Source organism: Nyctibius grandis, chromosome 10, assembly GCF_013368605.1.
Source record: "Nyctibius grandis isolate bNycGra1 chromosome 10, bNycGra1.pri, whole genome shotgun sequence".
Taxonomy (NCBI): Eukaryota; Metazoa; Chordata; class Aves; order Nyctibiiformes; family Nyctibiidae; genus Nyctibius; species Nyctibius grandis.
This window is the reverse complement of record NC_090667.1, coordinates 27,502,066-27,516,909: the sequence shown is the minus strand read 5'-3', so window position 1 is coordinate 27,516,909 and position 14,844 is coordinate 27,502,066. Positions and strand designations below refer to the sequence as shown.

The window sequence follows — 14,844 nt, the reverse complement described above, 5'->3', positions numbered from 1 at the left end:
AATTAGTGTTATTGTCACCACAGTCCCAACAAGTATTTTCACTCTCCCTTCTCTCGTTATGTTGTAACTGTATGAAAATGTGCTAGCTCTGCAGAAACACAAGGGTCCATGTTAGGAAAGCTTTCTACAAGGCTAAGAACCACATTGCTTGGTAAGTAAAAGAAAAAAAAAAAGAAAAAAGAAACCCTGCTACTTTTTTACTGTAATCACTGGATTGAAAATTTTCAGGTTTATTGTTTTAATATCTGCAGAACTAGACAGTCAGCGCCTCAGAATTTTTACAGAACGAAATGACAAGCTCTTGAAATATTGATGCTGAAGAAGATGGAAAACAAAATATAACACTAACATAATTTAAAATGAGAAAACAGGGTGACACCAATAGGTTAGCTTGGTATCAGTCTTGCACAGAATCATGGTACACAATCAACAAAGAAATAAAGGACAGTGGTAAAAAGTAATGCTAAACATAGGCTTACAGAAAATAGGTCTTGCTAAATAAATTTAGTATGGCTTTCTGACAAGAATATAGGTTGGACTGGATAAAAATACCTTGTAGTTTCTGACCTACTATACTTAGATCTCCGTCAGATTTAGTGCCACACAACAGTCTGATTTAGAAGTTATTCAACACGAAGAAAACCTGGAATCTAAAACCACCTCATAAATTATTAGAGAGGCTTAGGAAAAATATTTTAAATCCACTTCATCAATAGTTAAAGGTGTTTTCTTAGCTCTAAAAATCATAGTTCATTATAGCCTGAAATACTATAAAAAGCTTCTTCTCCTTTAACATCTGCAGTTGGAAAAAAATATATATACACAGTTAAAGAAAAGAGGAGGAGCTATAAAGTATCTTTAAGCTTTGCATTTCATAGATTTTTTTTTTTAAGGAAAGAAAACTTCAACATTAACAAATTTCCTCAATAAAAAGAGTCTGGTGTACTTAAAAGCCATTTTTCAGCAAAGAAAGGATACTGATGAAAAATCCAAGCCAGTTCCACACACGTGTAACATCTTGCAGTACTAAACTTACCTAGCTCACACTTCTTGTATCCAGAGTCGCCTGGAAACATTACAGGGGATCATTTAACACTTTTGACAAGGACAGGTGTGCAACAAATTATTATGTATAAGCTGCTTCAGGGTCTTACCATATGGCACACATAAAGGAATTCAAGGAAAGAGGGAAAACTACATCACATGTAGCTTGGTTGAAAGCCTGCACACACAGGTACTTATTCCAAAAGAGCTGGCACGGAGTAAGGTGCTATGGCCTCTGCAAGACATTTTTTTCCTATTGCGTGAATCTCCAATACTGATGCCTTAAGGAAGGTCCAATGCTACTCAGTATTTCTGCCAGTTGATTGAAAAATTTATATAAAGACTGTAGCTGATAAAATCTGCACAGAATACACGAACTGGTGAAGGACAAACAAATAAGAGTAAGTCAACCCTGCTCCAGAGATCTACATCATACATGACACTGAATTAATGCAAAAAACATGCTTGTGGACAGCCCAGTGCAACATACACTCCATTCATGTCAAACAAGGATTGTTGCATACTTACAAGATGAGGAGGTCTACTTGGAAATGGAGTAAATCGAAAGAAGACTCCAAAGACACTGTGAATACTCAAGTGCGTATAGAAACGCAGCAAGCTGGAACCAGCTTCCTGGGCAAAAACATCTCGTGGATGTTTAAAATAGCAAAAGAGAACAGGAAAGAGAACAGTAGTACATCAATACGTAGCCTTAGTGAGATTCTTGATGATGTATTTACCAAGTTCTACTTCCCATTCTAAAAGAGAAAAGTTAATGAACATTGACGATGCCTGAAAGGCCTGTCTTAAAAAAGAAAAATAATGGCTTTGTTCTCTAAATTGTTCCTATGAGCCTAAGACCCAGAACAGAGAATTTGTAAGAATCTTGTAATTAGTAACACATACGAAGACAAGAACGGCACAAAAGTCATTAAATATTATTAACTAATCACATGGGCTGCTGTATTCTAAATTAATTACTCAAGGACTACCTATTTGTCATTGTGGAGAGTTTAATAAGACTATCTGACCAACACTGGAATGATGAACAAAAAGTGAGAAAAGATTATACTGGATTAAATGACAGAAAATAACACTTAAGTATTCTAACAAGATTAAATAAAAAAATGTGGATTTTCACCTACAATAGTCCTCAGTTCAGATCAACTTCTCTCTGTTGTACAAACGGAAAGGGCTCAGAAAACAGAAAGAGCTCAGAGAAGGGCAAGAAAAACATTAAGTCTTGATAAGACTGGATGCTTCCAGATGCTTACGACTTCCAAGAGGTAATCAGTGGGTAAAGAGGGAAAGGCAGCAACAAACCACACTGTATAAAATTTGTGTTCAGCTAGGTCTTCTTCTCACTCTTTACAAAAATACTAGGGATATATCACAGTGACCAAAGCCTTAGGAAGAACAAAGATTTTTGTCAAATCAGCTATATTCAAGGGCAACAAATTCAGAGTTCATAAAAGCAAGGGTTTTTAATGGCGCATACATAGCTCGTGAATTCATGGCCCATCCTTTGGCCCCAAGTTTTATAACTGAATATAAAAAGGAGGGTTGGACTAGATGATCTTTAAGGCCCCTTCCAACCCAAACCATTCTGTGATTCTGTGAATAGAGAGTTAAGTTTTCACATAAAACGATATCACTCACAAATCACATAATAATACATAAAAATTTCAAGAACAGAAAACACTTATCCAGGTTTTCTATGCTGGAAACTCTATTCTCAAAAGTTCAGGCGGAGCTGTAATGACGTTCCCTGTAATGCTTTCCAAACAGCACCTTCCAAAGAATCTGACCAGTTGCCTATTGAAGATGAAGTACTGGCTTGAAACAATCTACAAATCCATAAATAGCTGTTAAATGCCACTACTCAGAACAAAAAAGAGCCTCCCAATCACTCACAGCTCTAAAATCAGGAAAGCACAGATCACAGCACACGTTCACTTTGTTCTGTTCTTACCCTGATTTTCTCCATGACCAGCGCTGAGCAGAACAAGCCCATAAACTACTTAAATGTCCAAACCAAAATGAAGAGGGAATATGTCGGGCTCTGTACATATGTCTCACGCACCATGATATATACAATAACATTGCCAGCTTTAGCACTGCCTAAGTGTCAAAGTCTGTGCATCAAAAGCCTCAAACTCAACACTTAGTATCCGTAACACCTTAATATCTCTTTCCTCCAGACACCTCTAGCCTTTTTTCCAGTAGCAGCTTAGTTTTTCAGTGTAGGAAGAAACAGCTTTTGCTCCTATCCGCTTGTGATAGCCAGACTCCCCAGGAAACGTATCAGAATAATGATTTTTTGCATACCCCGGGCCCTGCTGCTTGTCTTCCCAGCATCGAGCAGGGACGAGCCCACGGGTAGCCCACGGGAGGCCAGCCCGGCTCCCTCACGCCTGCGCCATGGACACGTCCTCCGCACCCTCGCCAGAGAGCAGGCACCAAGGGGCCGGCGCTCTCGCTCCCTCCAGCCACAGGGACCAGCCAGCCACCATGGCGGGTCCCACCAGGCTCGCGGTGCCATCGCCTCCGTGCTGGGCACCATGGCGGGACCATCCACCTGCTCCCCTCTGCCGTCGCCGCCACCATCGCAGGGCTGAGGCCGCGCGGGAGCCCTGCGAGGGAAGGATGGGGCCGCCAAGGGCGATGGCGACTGCGGTCCTGGGAGGACGCTGAGGCAGGAGCGTGGCGGGAGGGCGGCCGAGGTGCACCCCGGCCCCGTGGCCTCCCCGCCGCGGCGCGTCGAGGGCGAGGGAGCATGTGCCGGGGGCATGGCGGGGCGGCCCGGGCGGGGGGCGGCGGGGCCGGGGGCGCGGTGGCGGGGGCGGGGAGGTGGAGCCTGGCTGCGGGCGCGGGGACCGCCGCTTCCCTCCCCCGTCGGCCCCTCACCTGGCGGGGCCGCCCCTCGCCAGGGGGCCGCTTCCACGCGGGGCGCAGGCCTCGCCCGCCGGCCCTCCCCGCCGCAGCCGCCGCCGGGCCGCACGTCCGCCGCCAGCCGGCTCAGGCCCCAGCCGCCGCCGCCGCCGCCTCCCCCTCCATGGCCGCCGCTCTCGCCGGCTGCATTGTGGGAAGCTGACCTCACTCGCAGCTGCCGCCGCCCCGCCGGCTCCGCACTCGCCGCCATGGGGGCCGTGACCGACGGTGAGACCTCCCTCCCTCCCTCCTTCCTCCCGCCCTCCCCGCGCCCGCCGCCCCGACCCCTGCCCGGCCCGCGCCGCTCCGCTCCCCTCAGCGCCGGGCCCGCCGCACAGACCCGGGCGCCCTCCAGGGAAGAGCTCCCCGCGCCTCGGCCTCAGGCCTCTCCCCCGGGCCCGTCCCCCGGCCTCTCACCCCGCAGACGGGCCTCCATCCTGGCCCCGACCCCGCAGCCCCGCTCCCGGGCCCTTCATGCCGGGGCACGCCCGGGCCTTGGGCGCCCCCCGCCCCCAGGCCTCTCCGCCCGGGCCCCAGGGTCCCTCAGCCCCGCGCTCCGGCCCGGGGTTAGCCCCGGGAATCGTTCCCTGAAGGGCAGGTGTGAAACCCGCTCTCGGCTCGGGGACGCAGCTCCATTAAACAGGAGTTTTTCCTCAGATGAAGTTATCCGCAAGCGACTTCTGATCGATGGCGATGGTGCTGGTGACGACAGGAGGATCAATTTGTTGGTGAAGAGTTTCATTAAGTGGTGTAATTCCGGATCTCAAGAGGAAGGGTATTTGTTTTCTGTTGTGTGTTGGTTTTTTTTGTCTTAGAAGTGGTTAGCCCGCATTTCAGTGGAAAACTGGGCTTGATACATTTTGAAAAGATCCATGTTAAAATGTATACATCTGCTTTTCGGTGTGGCTCCGTGGTGTTTCCAGCAGAAATGCCAAGCGCTATTGTAGGAGACGAGGACTAGAGACGGGACAGAAATTACTGAAGGCTGCAGGCTGTATCATGAAATCTGCCAGCGCCACTCGAACGCCCTCAGGATTTCCATGCCGCTGTGTGATCCGTCCGGGAGTCCCGCTGTTATAACAGGATCATGACTCGAATATTTTAGTTGGTAGTTCTGCATTTGTTCTGTTAGAGAAGGGTAGTACTGCTGGTATTTCTGCTGCTGCAGTTCTTTTTTTTTTAAAAAAAAACAAAACAGGCTAAAGTAGTAAGGGATGAGTGACAACGTGGTGTTCTGCTGTGAGGTCCACACTAGTACTGGGTATAAATTCCTGGAGGACACAATATAACGATTGTCCGTACAGAGAAGCGCTGCAGGATGAAAATACTAATCTCGGTTGTCACAGAGCCAGCCTTAGCTGGGAAGTTTATAAGCCCTGGATCAGTCTGCCCATTGATTTAATAATCACTTTGCACTTCTAAGGACATGATGGTGGAGTTAATGGGTGCAACGTTTCTAACTGCACTTTCAAAAAATGATACATTGCATCTTTGAAATATTTGATTTCTTTAATAATTGTTATTTAACTGTTCCTTATGCTACATGAGGCTTTGTTTTATTGTTTTGTAAAGGCAGGGGGTATTTTTACGCTGCTTGGGAATAAATATCTTGTCTGGTTTCAGTTACAGCCAGTACCAACGAATGCTGAGTACTTTATCACAGTGTGAATTTTCAATGGGAAAAACTCTTCTGGTGTACGATATGAACCTGAGAGAGATGGAAAATTATGAAAAAATCTATAAGGATATAGGTAAAGATGAGAAAATATTACTGTTTTCTGTTTGACAATTTCTCTTTTATAAACAAGCTTGAGCCAGTTCTAGTGAACATAATATATACATATGATGAGCGGTTTGATTTTTTTTTTTCTGAATAGAGAGCACTCATACACAAGCTGTAAGCACCTTATCAGTATATAAAAGGCATACAAACAAAAGCTTTTTTAACCTGTTGAAGTGTATGTAGTTTTGAAGCCGATGATGGAGCTAGCAGGCCACCATGTCACAAACAGCTCTTTATCTTTTCATCATTTATCAGAATGACTTGTTTACGTGTATTGTTTGATTTCAGTATAACTCTATATCTCTTTTTTTTAAAGAAAACAGTATAGCTGCAGCACATGAGAAGATTTCTGAATGCAAAAAACAAATCCTCCAAGCAAAAAGGATTAGAAAAAATCGCCAGGGTAAGGACCAATATCTGTATTTACACTGGTTGGTTTCGTTATTTTGTTACCTTTTAAAATACATTGCACCAGAAAATAGATTCCAAATTTTTGAAAGTGTAAGGGAATATACTGGCATCATGAATACTGTCTTTAGTCTGGTGGGTTCCACACCCACTACTGAAAGTTTTTGGTGGATGAGACAGGCAAGATTGAACCAGTAGATCTCAAGAACATGCATCATCAGGAAAACAGAATCACAGAATGTTAGGGATTGGAAGGGACCTCGAAAGATCATCTAGTCCAATCCCCCTGCCGGAGCAGGATTGCCTAGACCATATCACACAGGAACGCGTCCAGGCGGGTTTTGAATGTCTCCAGAGAAGGAGACTCCACAACCTCTCTGGACAGCCTGTTCCAGTGTTCGGTCACCCTCACCGTAAAGAAGTTTTTCCTCATATTTATGTGGAACCTCCTGTGTTCCAGCTTGCACCCATTGCCCCTTGTCCTGTCAAGGGATGTCACTGAGAAGAGCCTGGCTCCATCCTCATGACACTTGCCCTTTACATATTTATAAACATTAATGAGGTCACCCCTCAGTCTCCTCTTCTCCAAGCTAAAGAGACCCAGCTCCCTCAGCCTCTCCTCATAAGGGAGATGTTCCACTCCCTTAATCATCTTCGTGGCTCTGCGCTGGACTCTCTCTAGCAGTTCCCTGTCCTTCTTGAACTGAGGGGCCCAGAACTGGACACAATACTCCAGATGCGGCCTCACCAGGGCAGAGTAGAGGGGGAGGAGAACCTCTCTCGACCTGCTGACCACACCCCTTCTAATACACCCCAGGATGCCATTGGCCTTCTTGGCCACAAAGGCACACTGCTGGCTCATGGTCATCCTGCTGTCCACTAGGACCCCCAGGTCCCTTTCCCCTACGCTGGTCTCCAACAGCTCTGCCCCCAACTTGTACTGGTACAGGGGGTTGTTCTTGCCCAGATGCAGGACTCTACACTTGCCCTTGTTATATTTCATTAAATTTCTCCCCGCCCAACTCTCCAGCCTGTCCAGGTCCCTCTGAATGGCTGCGCAGCCTTCCGGCGCGTCAGCCACTCCTCCCAGTTTTGTGTCATCAGCGAACTTGCTGACAGTGCACTCTATTCCCTCATCCAAGTCATTAATGAATATATTGAATAGAACCAGTCCCAGTATCGACCCTTGCGGGACTCCGCTAGACACAGACCTCCAACTGGACTCTGTCCCATTGACCACCACTCTCTGGCTTCTTTCCTTCAGCCAGTTCACAATCCACCTCACTACCCGATCATCCAGACCACACTTCCCCAGTTTAGCTGCGAGGATGCTGTGGGAGACCGTGTCAAACGCTTTACTGAAATCGAGATAGACCACATCCACAGCTTTACCATCATCTATCCACCGGGTAACATCCTCATAAAAGAGTACCTGAAAGAGTAGTTCAGAGAGATGTTTTCAGGCCAAAGAAAAACCCCAAAAGCATCCTATCACAATTCAGGTGACTTGAGAAGAACTAAAGCACATTATTAACAGTGGAGACAAGAGTTGAGTAGACTTACACTCAACACTGAAGTTTATGCAAGCGTATTCCTTCAGCTCTTAAGGGAAGGTAATGCCTTGGCATACACAGAGGCAGTGGTGCTGGTTACACACCCAAGAACTCTCTGTGTGCCCTTACTGAATTCCTATTATGAGAGGTATATTTTTTTCCTACTCTTAAAAGTATGTGCTCATAATTTCAATTGAAACTTAAAGCATTTCCCTGTAATACTGTCTTATTAAAAGATTAGCAATTGAGGAAAAGCAAGAACTTGTTTTTTCTTGATAAATGACATGCAAAAAAGAAAATGTTTAAAAGTGTAACAGATGAAAGGTTTTAAATACGACTGTTTGATCAGTTTTGTGGATAATGTTAGACTCAACTGGAAATTGAAAGAACCTTAACCAGTAGGAATGTAGAGTTCTTACATCTTCACAAACATAGGTCTGAAGTGTTTGCTTTTTGATATGTTCTGTACAGCCTGCAGCACAGATTGTTCCAGGTGAATGAGGTAGTTGGCGTGTACACAGTCTTACTATCAGGAAATGGCTGTTAGTTGCCTATATAACCATAATGTTGTTCTTAATGTGTAATACAGTTTAAAAAAAAAATCCTGTTGTTTCTCATGCAGCATTTTATACTTTTTTCCTAAAAATCTTAAATGTTTATGTGTAACATCTTACCAGCACCTCTTTCTGTACGTATACATCAGATTGTATCTAAAACCAATGCTTATGAATCATACACAAAAGGCCAAGTGTGCAGCAATGCAGAGCTATCATCTAAAGGGCGTCTTTTCTGGCTTCATCCTTTACAAATCACTAGCACTGGGTAAGTTTGAGTGAGTAGATAATGGCCTACAATCGTATCTGAAGTTTATTTAAAATCTCTTTTGATGTAATCATCTACTTTGAAATGTTACAGCATGGTATAAATTGTATACATTTTTATATATGGGTATTTGTAGGTACTTTTTTATATATGTAAGATGTTATGTACAAATTTGAAAAAATGTTAAAACAGTTTTTAAAGAAAGAGAAAGAATCTGTACCATTCCATGGTACCTGATTCTTGGTTCTCTAATCTATACTTTCAGAATTATTTAGACTAACTATTTAAATTTCTTTCAGAATACGATGCATTGGCCAAAGTCATACAACACCATCCAGACAGACATGAAACATTGAAGTAAGTATGAGACTACATTAGATTATAAGAAGCCAGTAAGCTAGAAGTCACCAGATTTGACATTTCCTTGGTTTCAGTTTGACCTTTCCTCACTTTTATATAATGACTTTTGACACAAGAAAAGCTTGCGTTTCATTTTAAAATTGTGCCCTTATCAGCTTTCTTTAATTAATCTCCATCTGTGTGGGTTCAGAAGCATTGCTAATCGTTTTGTATTTGAAATTTTTCCATTGTTAAGGTGAACAAGGGAAAGCAGATGTAAATGCACATCTCATGTCAGTTTACCAGGGTCAAGTTGCTCAGAAAAGAGAGATAGCAGGGAAGTGCTGTAAAGTGCGCCAGCGAGGGATTCAGTAGTGACGCAAAATACGTAACACACAAGCAAGTAAGGTGGAATGAGAGAAAGCAGGAGAAAGCTTTGGTTTTGGTTTTGTTTTTTTTTTTATGTTTTCCTTGTAGTAGTTGTTCCTGCATGCCCGGTTATAAATTACTACGTTGTGTACCACAACATAACCTGCCCTGGCATGCAAGTTAAACCTACCTGTTGTCCAACTCGTCTTACATGTAACTTACAGTATTGCTTGCGTCATTGTTGGCATTTGGATCACTATCTGTGCTTTTGGGTCATTTCAGGCAATTGTGGGGACATAATCTTTTTAACTTTATCAAGGCACAGAAACATTCCAGGACTCATTGCATCTATGAGTTTGTTCTTCTTAACCTGATGAAAAACATGGCAGGGGGTTACTGGTCTCATTTAAGCACAGCTTGCACCTATCCTGTTGCCCACTTCCAGTGAAATTGCAGAGGGAGGCTGTCTTTTCACATTCCATGGTCTTTTATAGCAAAAGGAAGATTTTTTTGATTATACAATTACTCTAATAATAACATTTCTATAGCTATAAGCCACTGAGAATATTTCACACATTTCTTTCTTGTACATTATTTTTCTGTGCCTTGATTTCATTACCACAACTTGGATTATTACTGGCAATTCTCATGAGGCTTAACTACTTCTTACTTCACTAGTCAGCATGTGCTGTTTATCAAGTGAGGCTTCATAATAAAGAATTATCAAAAATGAAGTTTTTCAGATAAGGCAATTGATGAAGAATGGAAACAACTAAATGATAATACTTTTTTTCTTAGAGGATGCCAAGCTGTTTAGGTTTGGAGGAGTTGTTCTAATTTTGCTTAACACATCCACAATGGTGGTAAGTTATAGCTAGTAAATTTGGCATTTTGTCTTTTCTTAAACTTTTCTTTAGAAGAGTCTATTACAATTAAAAATAGGAGTGTGTTCATCCACTGTAAGCATGGCTACAGTGTATGCCCTTTTGTCCTTAGTCCTTCGTATCTGTAGTCAAAGACACAGACTTGACAGAGTATGAGTATGATCCCCCATTTTACAGACAGGTAAACAGGACATAGTGACAGAACTGAACATTTTTAAAGGGAAATTGATTTATAGGTATTTTACCTTTAACTGACTTCTCCAAGTGAATAGGAACTAGATGAAGTTTTCATCCAGTGTTTTAATTACAAGGCTTCCTTTCCCTCTGGTTTGAGGAAAGTATACAGAAAATCGTACTATGAACCACAAAGGACCACCCTTAAATCAGAATGGAGGAAGCCTCACTAACAGTGTCATGCTTTTTGTGGAACTCTTAATGACTAAAAACACTTGAGAAAACTTCTTGTGAGGAGATATGTTATGGTTTATTGTGAGACTTACATCTATAGCTTTTGCAGGTCATATGGCACAATAGGACAAAGCTTCAGAAAAATACTTTTTTTATGCTTTTAAGAGACTGTTTCTTGGAACAACTAGTCATACAGCACAAGAGAAGAGTAGGTGTTGTCGGCTTAGTCAGAAGTAATGCACAGGAGCCAATTCAGGAAGTGATAACGCTGAACTACTAAATGGCAATGCCTACAGTGTAATTAGATGCAGTATCAGAAGAGCTGTTAAGAGGACCAAGAAATGACACCGGGTGTTAGAAAAGGAGGTACAAAAATGAGAAGGCTAGGCAAAGATTCTCCAGAGCAGAAAGTAAAAGAAGTAAAATTCCAGATGTACCTTGGATGTTACTAGAAAAAAATTACGTCTTCTTACAGTCTGCTTATACCTGGCAGCATGGTATAAACAGCAAGATTTGGCCAAATAGGAGTCTTTTCAGAAACTAGAAACCAAATACTAGCAAAATCACTCTATAAGCTGTCAGCCTGGTTCCATTATAGGAAGGGATAATGTCACACCCAACCGTCTTTCAGGCATTCCCCTCAAGGTACTGAGCATACTGGCTCAAAAAAAGACAACGCCCTCAGGCAGCACTAAACCAGATCTTTTTCCCAGCCACTGTGAGTACTTGGGGCTGGAGGCCTTTTTGTGGTTCCTTGCCTAGACTAGTTGCAGCAGCTGTCAGTGCTTCACAAAAATAAACTTTTATTCCCTAGCTGACCCCTGTATGGCTTGGCCTGCTAATTAATAGGGATGGTCAGCCTCAATCCACTTCACCTTGAAAGAAACAGATTGTTTTCATTACTTGGAGCATCAATTATGGTAGGCATTAGAGCAAAAGTAGAAGAGCCAAACTGGAGGTTTGAGTGTAAGAGTTGATGCTCTATTCTCATTTGAAAGCTAGTATACGTTATGGTACCTGTTATTCTTTGCCCTACCTCGAAAAGGATTGTGGTGGTCCATGGTGAGTCCAAATGAGAACAGAAAACAATCAGATGCTTGCAAAAAGATCCTGAAGAGGTGTTGAAAGATAAAGTATTTCAAAAGGATATGAATAATAATAAAGATTATAGGTGTTGCATGTTTCCTTTATCTCTTAATGCCAGAGGCAATTAATTAAAATAAAAACTGGCATTTGAGAAGGAGGTGAGTATTTATATGGATCACAGTGTTAAATTCTGTGTGATGAGGCATAAGCTATATCACATAGTTTCATCAAAAACATGGATTATTCTACATATGCTTACTGTAAGGTCTACATGTTCTCCACTACTCTATCTGGTCAGGCCATTGTCAGAGAGAAGCTACTTGACTACGTGTTTTGTCAGTTGTGTCTCAGAATCGTTGTGTTTGTATGTTGGGTATGTAAGTTTATCAAATATGTTCTCCCTGCTGATGCTATGTTTGTGTTTAATCTACTTATGTCAACATAAAGAAATCTGTAAAGTAGCGAAGCCTATGAAAATGCCATGGGTATTTAATGTAACCCACTTTTTTAGCTTTCGTTGTATGGTCAAATAAATAATGTGTTTGTGGCAGGACTGAATTGTTACCATCCAAATGCCCAGTGTACAACTGTGTTCCAGCTGGGAGGCCTTGTTTTCTGTAAAAGTCCTGAAATTACAAATTTATTACATAATAGTTTAACGTTTATGTGAAGTGGCCTTACCTCTATGTCATTTCATTTGTTACATTTTGTTTACCTATGCTGTGTATTTAATGGTTCTTTTTCCTCCACTTAGTTAAAATTTATTTTTCAAGAATTTTACAGGACTTTTTAAAAATACTGTGACTTTTTTTTTCAGGCAGCTAGAAGCTTTGGGAAAAGAACTGCAACATCTTTCTCACATTAAAGAAAACGTTGAAGATAAGGTAGGTTTGTCATAGAGATTGTTATATAATTATTAGGAATATAATTAATGGAGAATCTGCTATGGGTTATTTGGCTGTGTGTGCTCTCTGTTTCCTAAAATATATGTTTTTTCTTTCCAGTTGGAGCTGAGAAGAAAGCAGTTTCATGTTCTCCTGAGCACCATTCATGAACTTCAGCAAACCCTGGAAAGTAAGTGGTGTTCTTAGGTCATATATATAACTGGGTTGGGTTTCAGAAGATCAAAAGGAATCACAGCTTCCAGCAGTGGGCTAGCTATGTACAATTGAGGTTGGTGACCTCTTGCATCGGCAGTATTTTTTTCCCAGTAGTAGTCCAGAGCCTGAGACTGCTCAGAATTTTTTTCTTGTACAAGCTAGCCACCACGTCATTTCCTGACTAGCTTCAGATTAATCTGTAGACAACAGACTTCTTTAAAATGTGGGAATGGAGAATAGCAATTTGAGGTGTTTGTTTGGTTTTTTTTTAAACAGAAAAAGTATTTCTCACAGAAAAGTAGTCTTGTGTATAGTTTCCAAACTTATTTGTATAATTCCTGTTTCAGTAGTTTTGAACATATCAGTGCCATCATGGTATCATTTGAGGCTTTACTAAAAAGAAATTGGAATACAGGAAAACTAAATGATTTGCCTACTCAGACAGTGAGTCTGTAATAGAGCAGGGACTAAAACTGTCACACACAAGCTAAATTCAGGAATTTAGTCATACTCATGTTTTGTCATACAAATACTTAATATTTCAAATCAGTGCTTATTTTTCATACTCAAATATGGATAATATTGTTTTAAATATTATTTGCTGGATTTTTGCTGTGTCTTTCCAAGATGGAATAATTGGTCTAGCCTTTGAGCATGACCTGATTAACGTACATAGATGGCTATAAGAGTAGACTTTCATTCTCTAAGGCCATCTAGATCTTCTTAAGCAGAATGAACTGTTAATCCTAGCTGCACTTTAGCAGAAGGTTATTGTTGTTATGTGTTACTAACACTTGCTTAAGTATTAGTCTCTAAAATACGTTTTCACATGAATGTATAGATTACCTTTCAGCTTCTAGAATTCTGTGAAGGAAGTAACATTTTAGTGAAAGGCACAGCTTCAGTTTGAGATAAACCATTAACAGGCGAAGAGAAGGCATGTAATTTGAAGCAATCCAGTAGTGATGGCTTGAATTGATACTATAGGATTTACCCTGTGTTTCCTGTAATAGCTGTTACAGATAACAGCCTTAAAAACTTCGAAGGATATTTTTTTTTTTGATTTAAACATAGCATTTTGTATAATGAGATACTCAACTACACATTTAAGGCAATCAACATAAAATATTTAAGTGGGACACAGCTCCGCAATATAGTCTGTAAATATAACCAAGCATGTTTGACTAATAGTAATATTGAATTCTAGATGATGAAAAACTTTCAGAAGCTGAAGAATCTCAAGAAACTCAGATGGAAACAGAGACCAAACAGTAGATGTAATATGAAGACTGACTATACTATTGAAGAATGTCCAAGTGTCTTCACTTCATGTTGAAACCAACAGTAAGAGAGCTAGAGCTGAAAAAAGTTTTCTACTGCTTCTGTGAATTTTTATACAAAAATACTTGTTTTGCTTATGCTTTGGGGGAAAACAGTTAGAGATCTGTGCAGACATGTACTGCGTTAATCCACAAACTCTGTAATTGGTGACAAGAAATATATTTTGTTTTACAAAGGATAAAGCTTCTGCACAGTACTTGTGAACTAAGGTGTGTGCAAAATGTTGCCAATAAAGGGTGTTTGCAAAGAGTTTCATATAAAACAAATTACTTCTATAGAACTAATGCTTGTCAAGGAGTGTAAAACAACCAACATCATACTGTACTAGTTTTATTTTTTTCCTTAAGGTGATGCAAAGAGCTGCAGTGATCTGAGCCTCGCTATGCTGCATTCTGTGCAACCACATCAGAAGTCACATTTTGAAATGACACGTTTAAAACTACAATTTAAAAGCTTTGTTCTTGCAGAACCGGAAATCTAATCCTGATACCATTTGTAATCTGCTTCTGGATTTTATCTGACAATTGACTATTACGAAATACATCGTAATTTGCGAAACAGATGGTGGAGCTCTTCCTTTCTCATGGTGACAAACCAGAGCAGTAGAGCTACAATCATAATGTTAAAGAATCTCAGATACTTTTATTATTAGCAGGGAGGGGGGAATCCATCCACCTGGATCATCCTGCAGTTTGAGCAGCCTGTTGGGAGGTGCAAGTTTCAACCTTCCCAACAAGAGAAGAGAATTGAGTATGCTCTAAGCTTTTGTAAGGCAG

General features: G+C 41.5%; 2 protein-coding genes across 5 annotated transcripts in view; one reads left to right on the top strand and one right to left on the bottom strand.

Moving 5' to 3' along the window:
• The window catches only part of ATXN7 (ataxin 7), a 90,218-nt gene extending 85,730 nt beyond the window's left edge, over positions 1 to 4,488 (bottom strand). For 2 of the 3 annotated variants that reach the window (XM_068408662.1, XM_068408666.1), the window contains exon 1: positions 4,393 to 4,488. The gene's annotated coding sequence lies outside the window, so the exon portion shown is untranslated. Of the gene's footprint in view, positions 1 to 3,951; positions 4,030 to 4,392 lie in introns of those variants that run through there. The other variant, XM_068408664.1, reaches the window with a different exon arrangement.
• On the top strand, positions 4,030 to 14,626 carry THOC7 (THO complex subunit 7). Of its 2 annotated transcripts, XR_011048831.1 has the most exons (9): positions 4,030 to 4,203; positions 4,633 to 4,750; positions 5,599 to 5,726; positions 6,075 to 6,161; positions 8,841 to 8,898; positions 12,445 to 12,511; positions 12,632 to 12,701; positions 13,935 to 14,071; positions 14,416 to 14,626. XR_011048831.1 is itself a non-coding variant. In XM_068408668.1 (8 exons), the coding sequence occupies exons 1-8, from the start codon at positions 4,185 to 4,187 to the stop codon at positions 14,000 to 14,002; spliced, it is 615 nt and encodes a 204-aa protein (XP_068264769.1). In that variant the 5' UTR covers positions 4,031 to 4,184; the 3' UTR covers positions 14,003 to 14,317. The 2 variants fall into 2 exon arrangements, 1 of the variants encoding a protein (XP_068264769.1); XM_068408668.1 differs by lacking the exon at positions 14,416 to 14,626 and having other exon boundaries at positions 4,031 to 4,203; positions 13,935 to 14,317.
• The last annotated feature ends 218 nt before the right edge of the window (positions 14,627 to 14,844 follow it).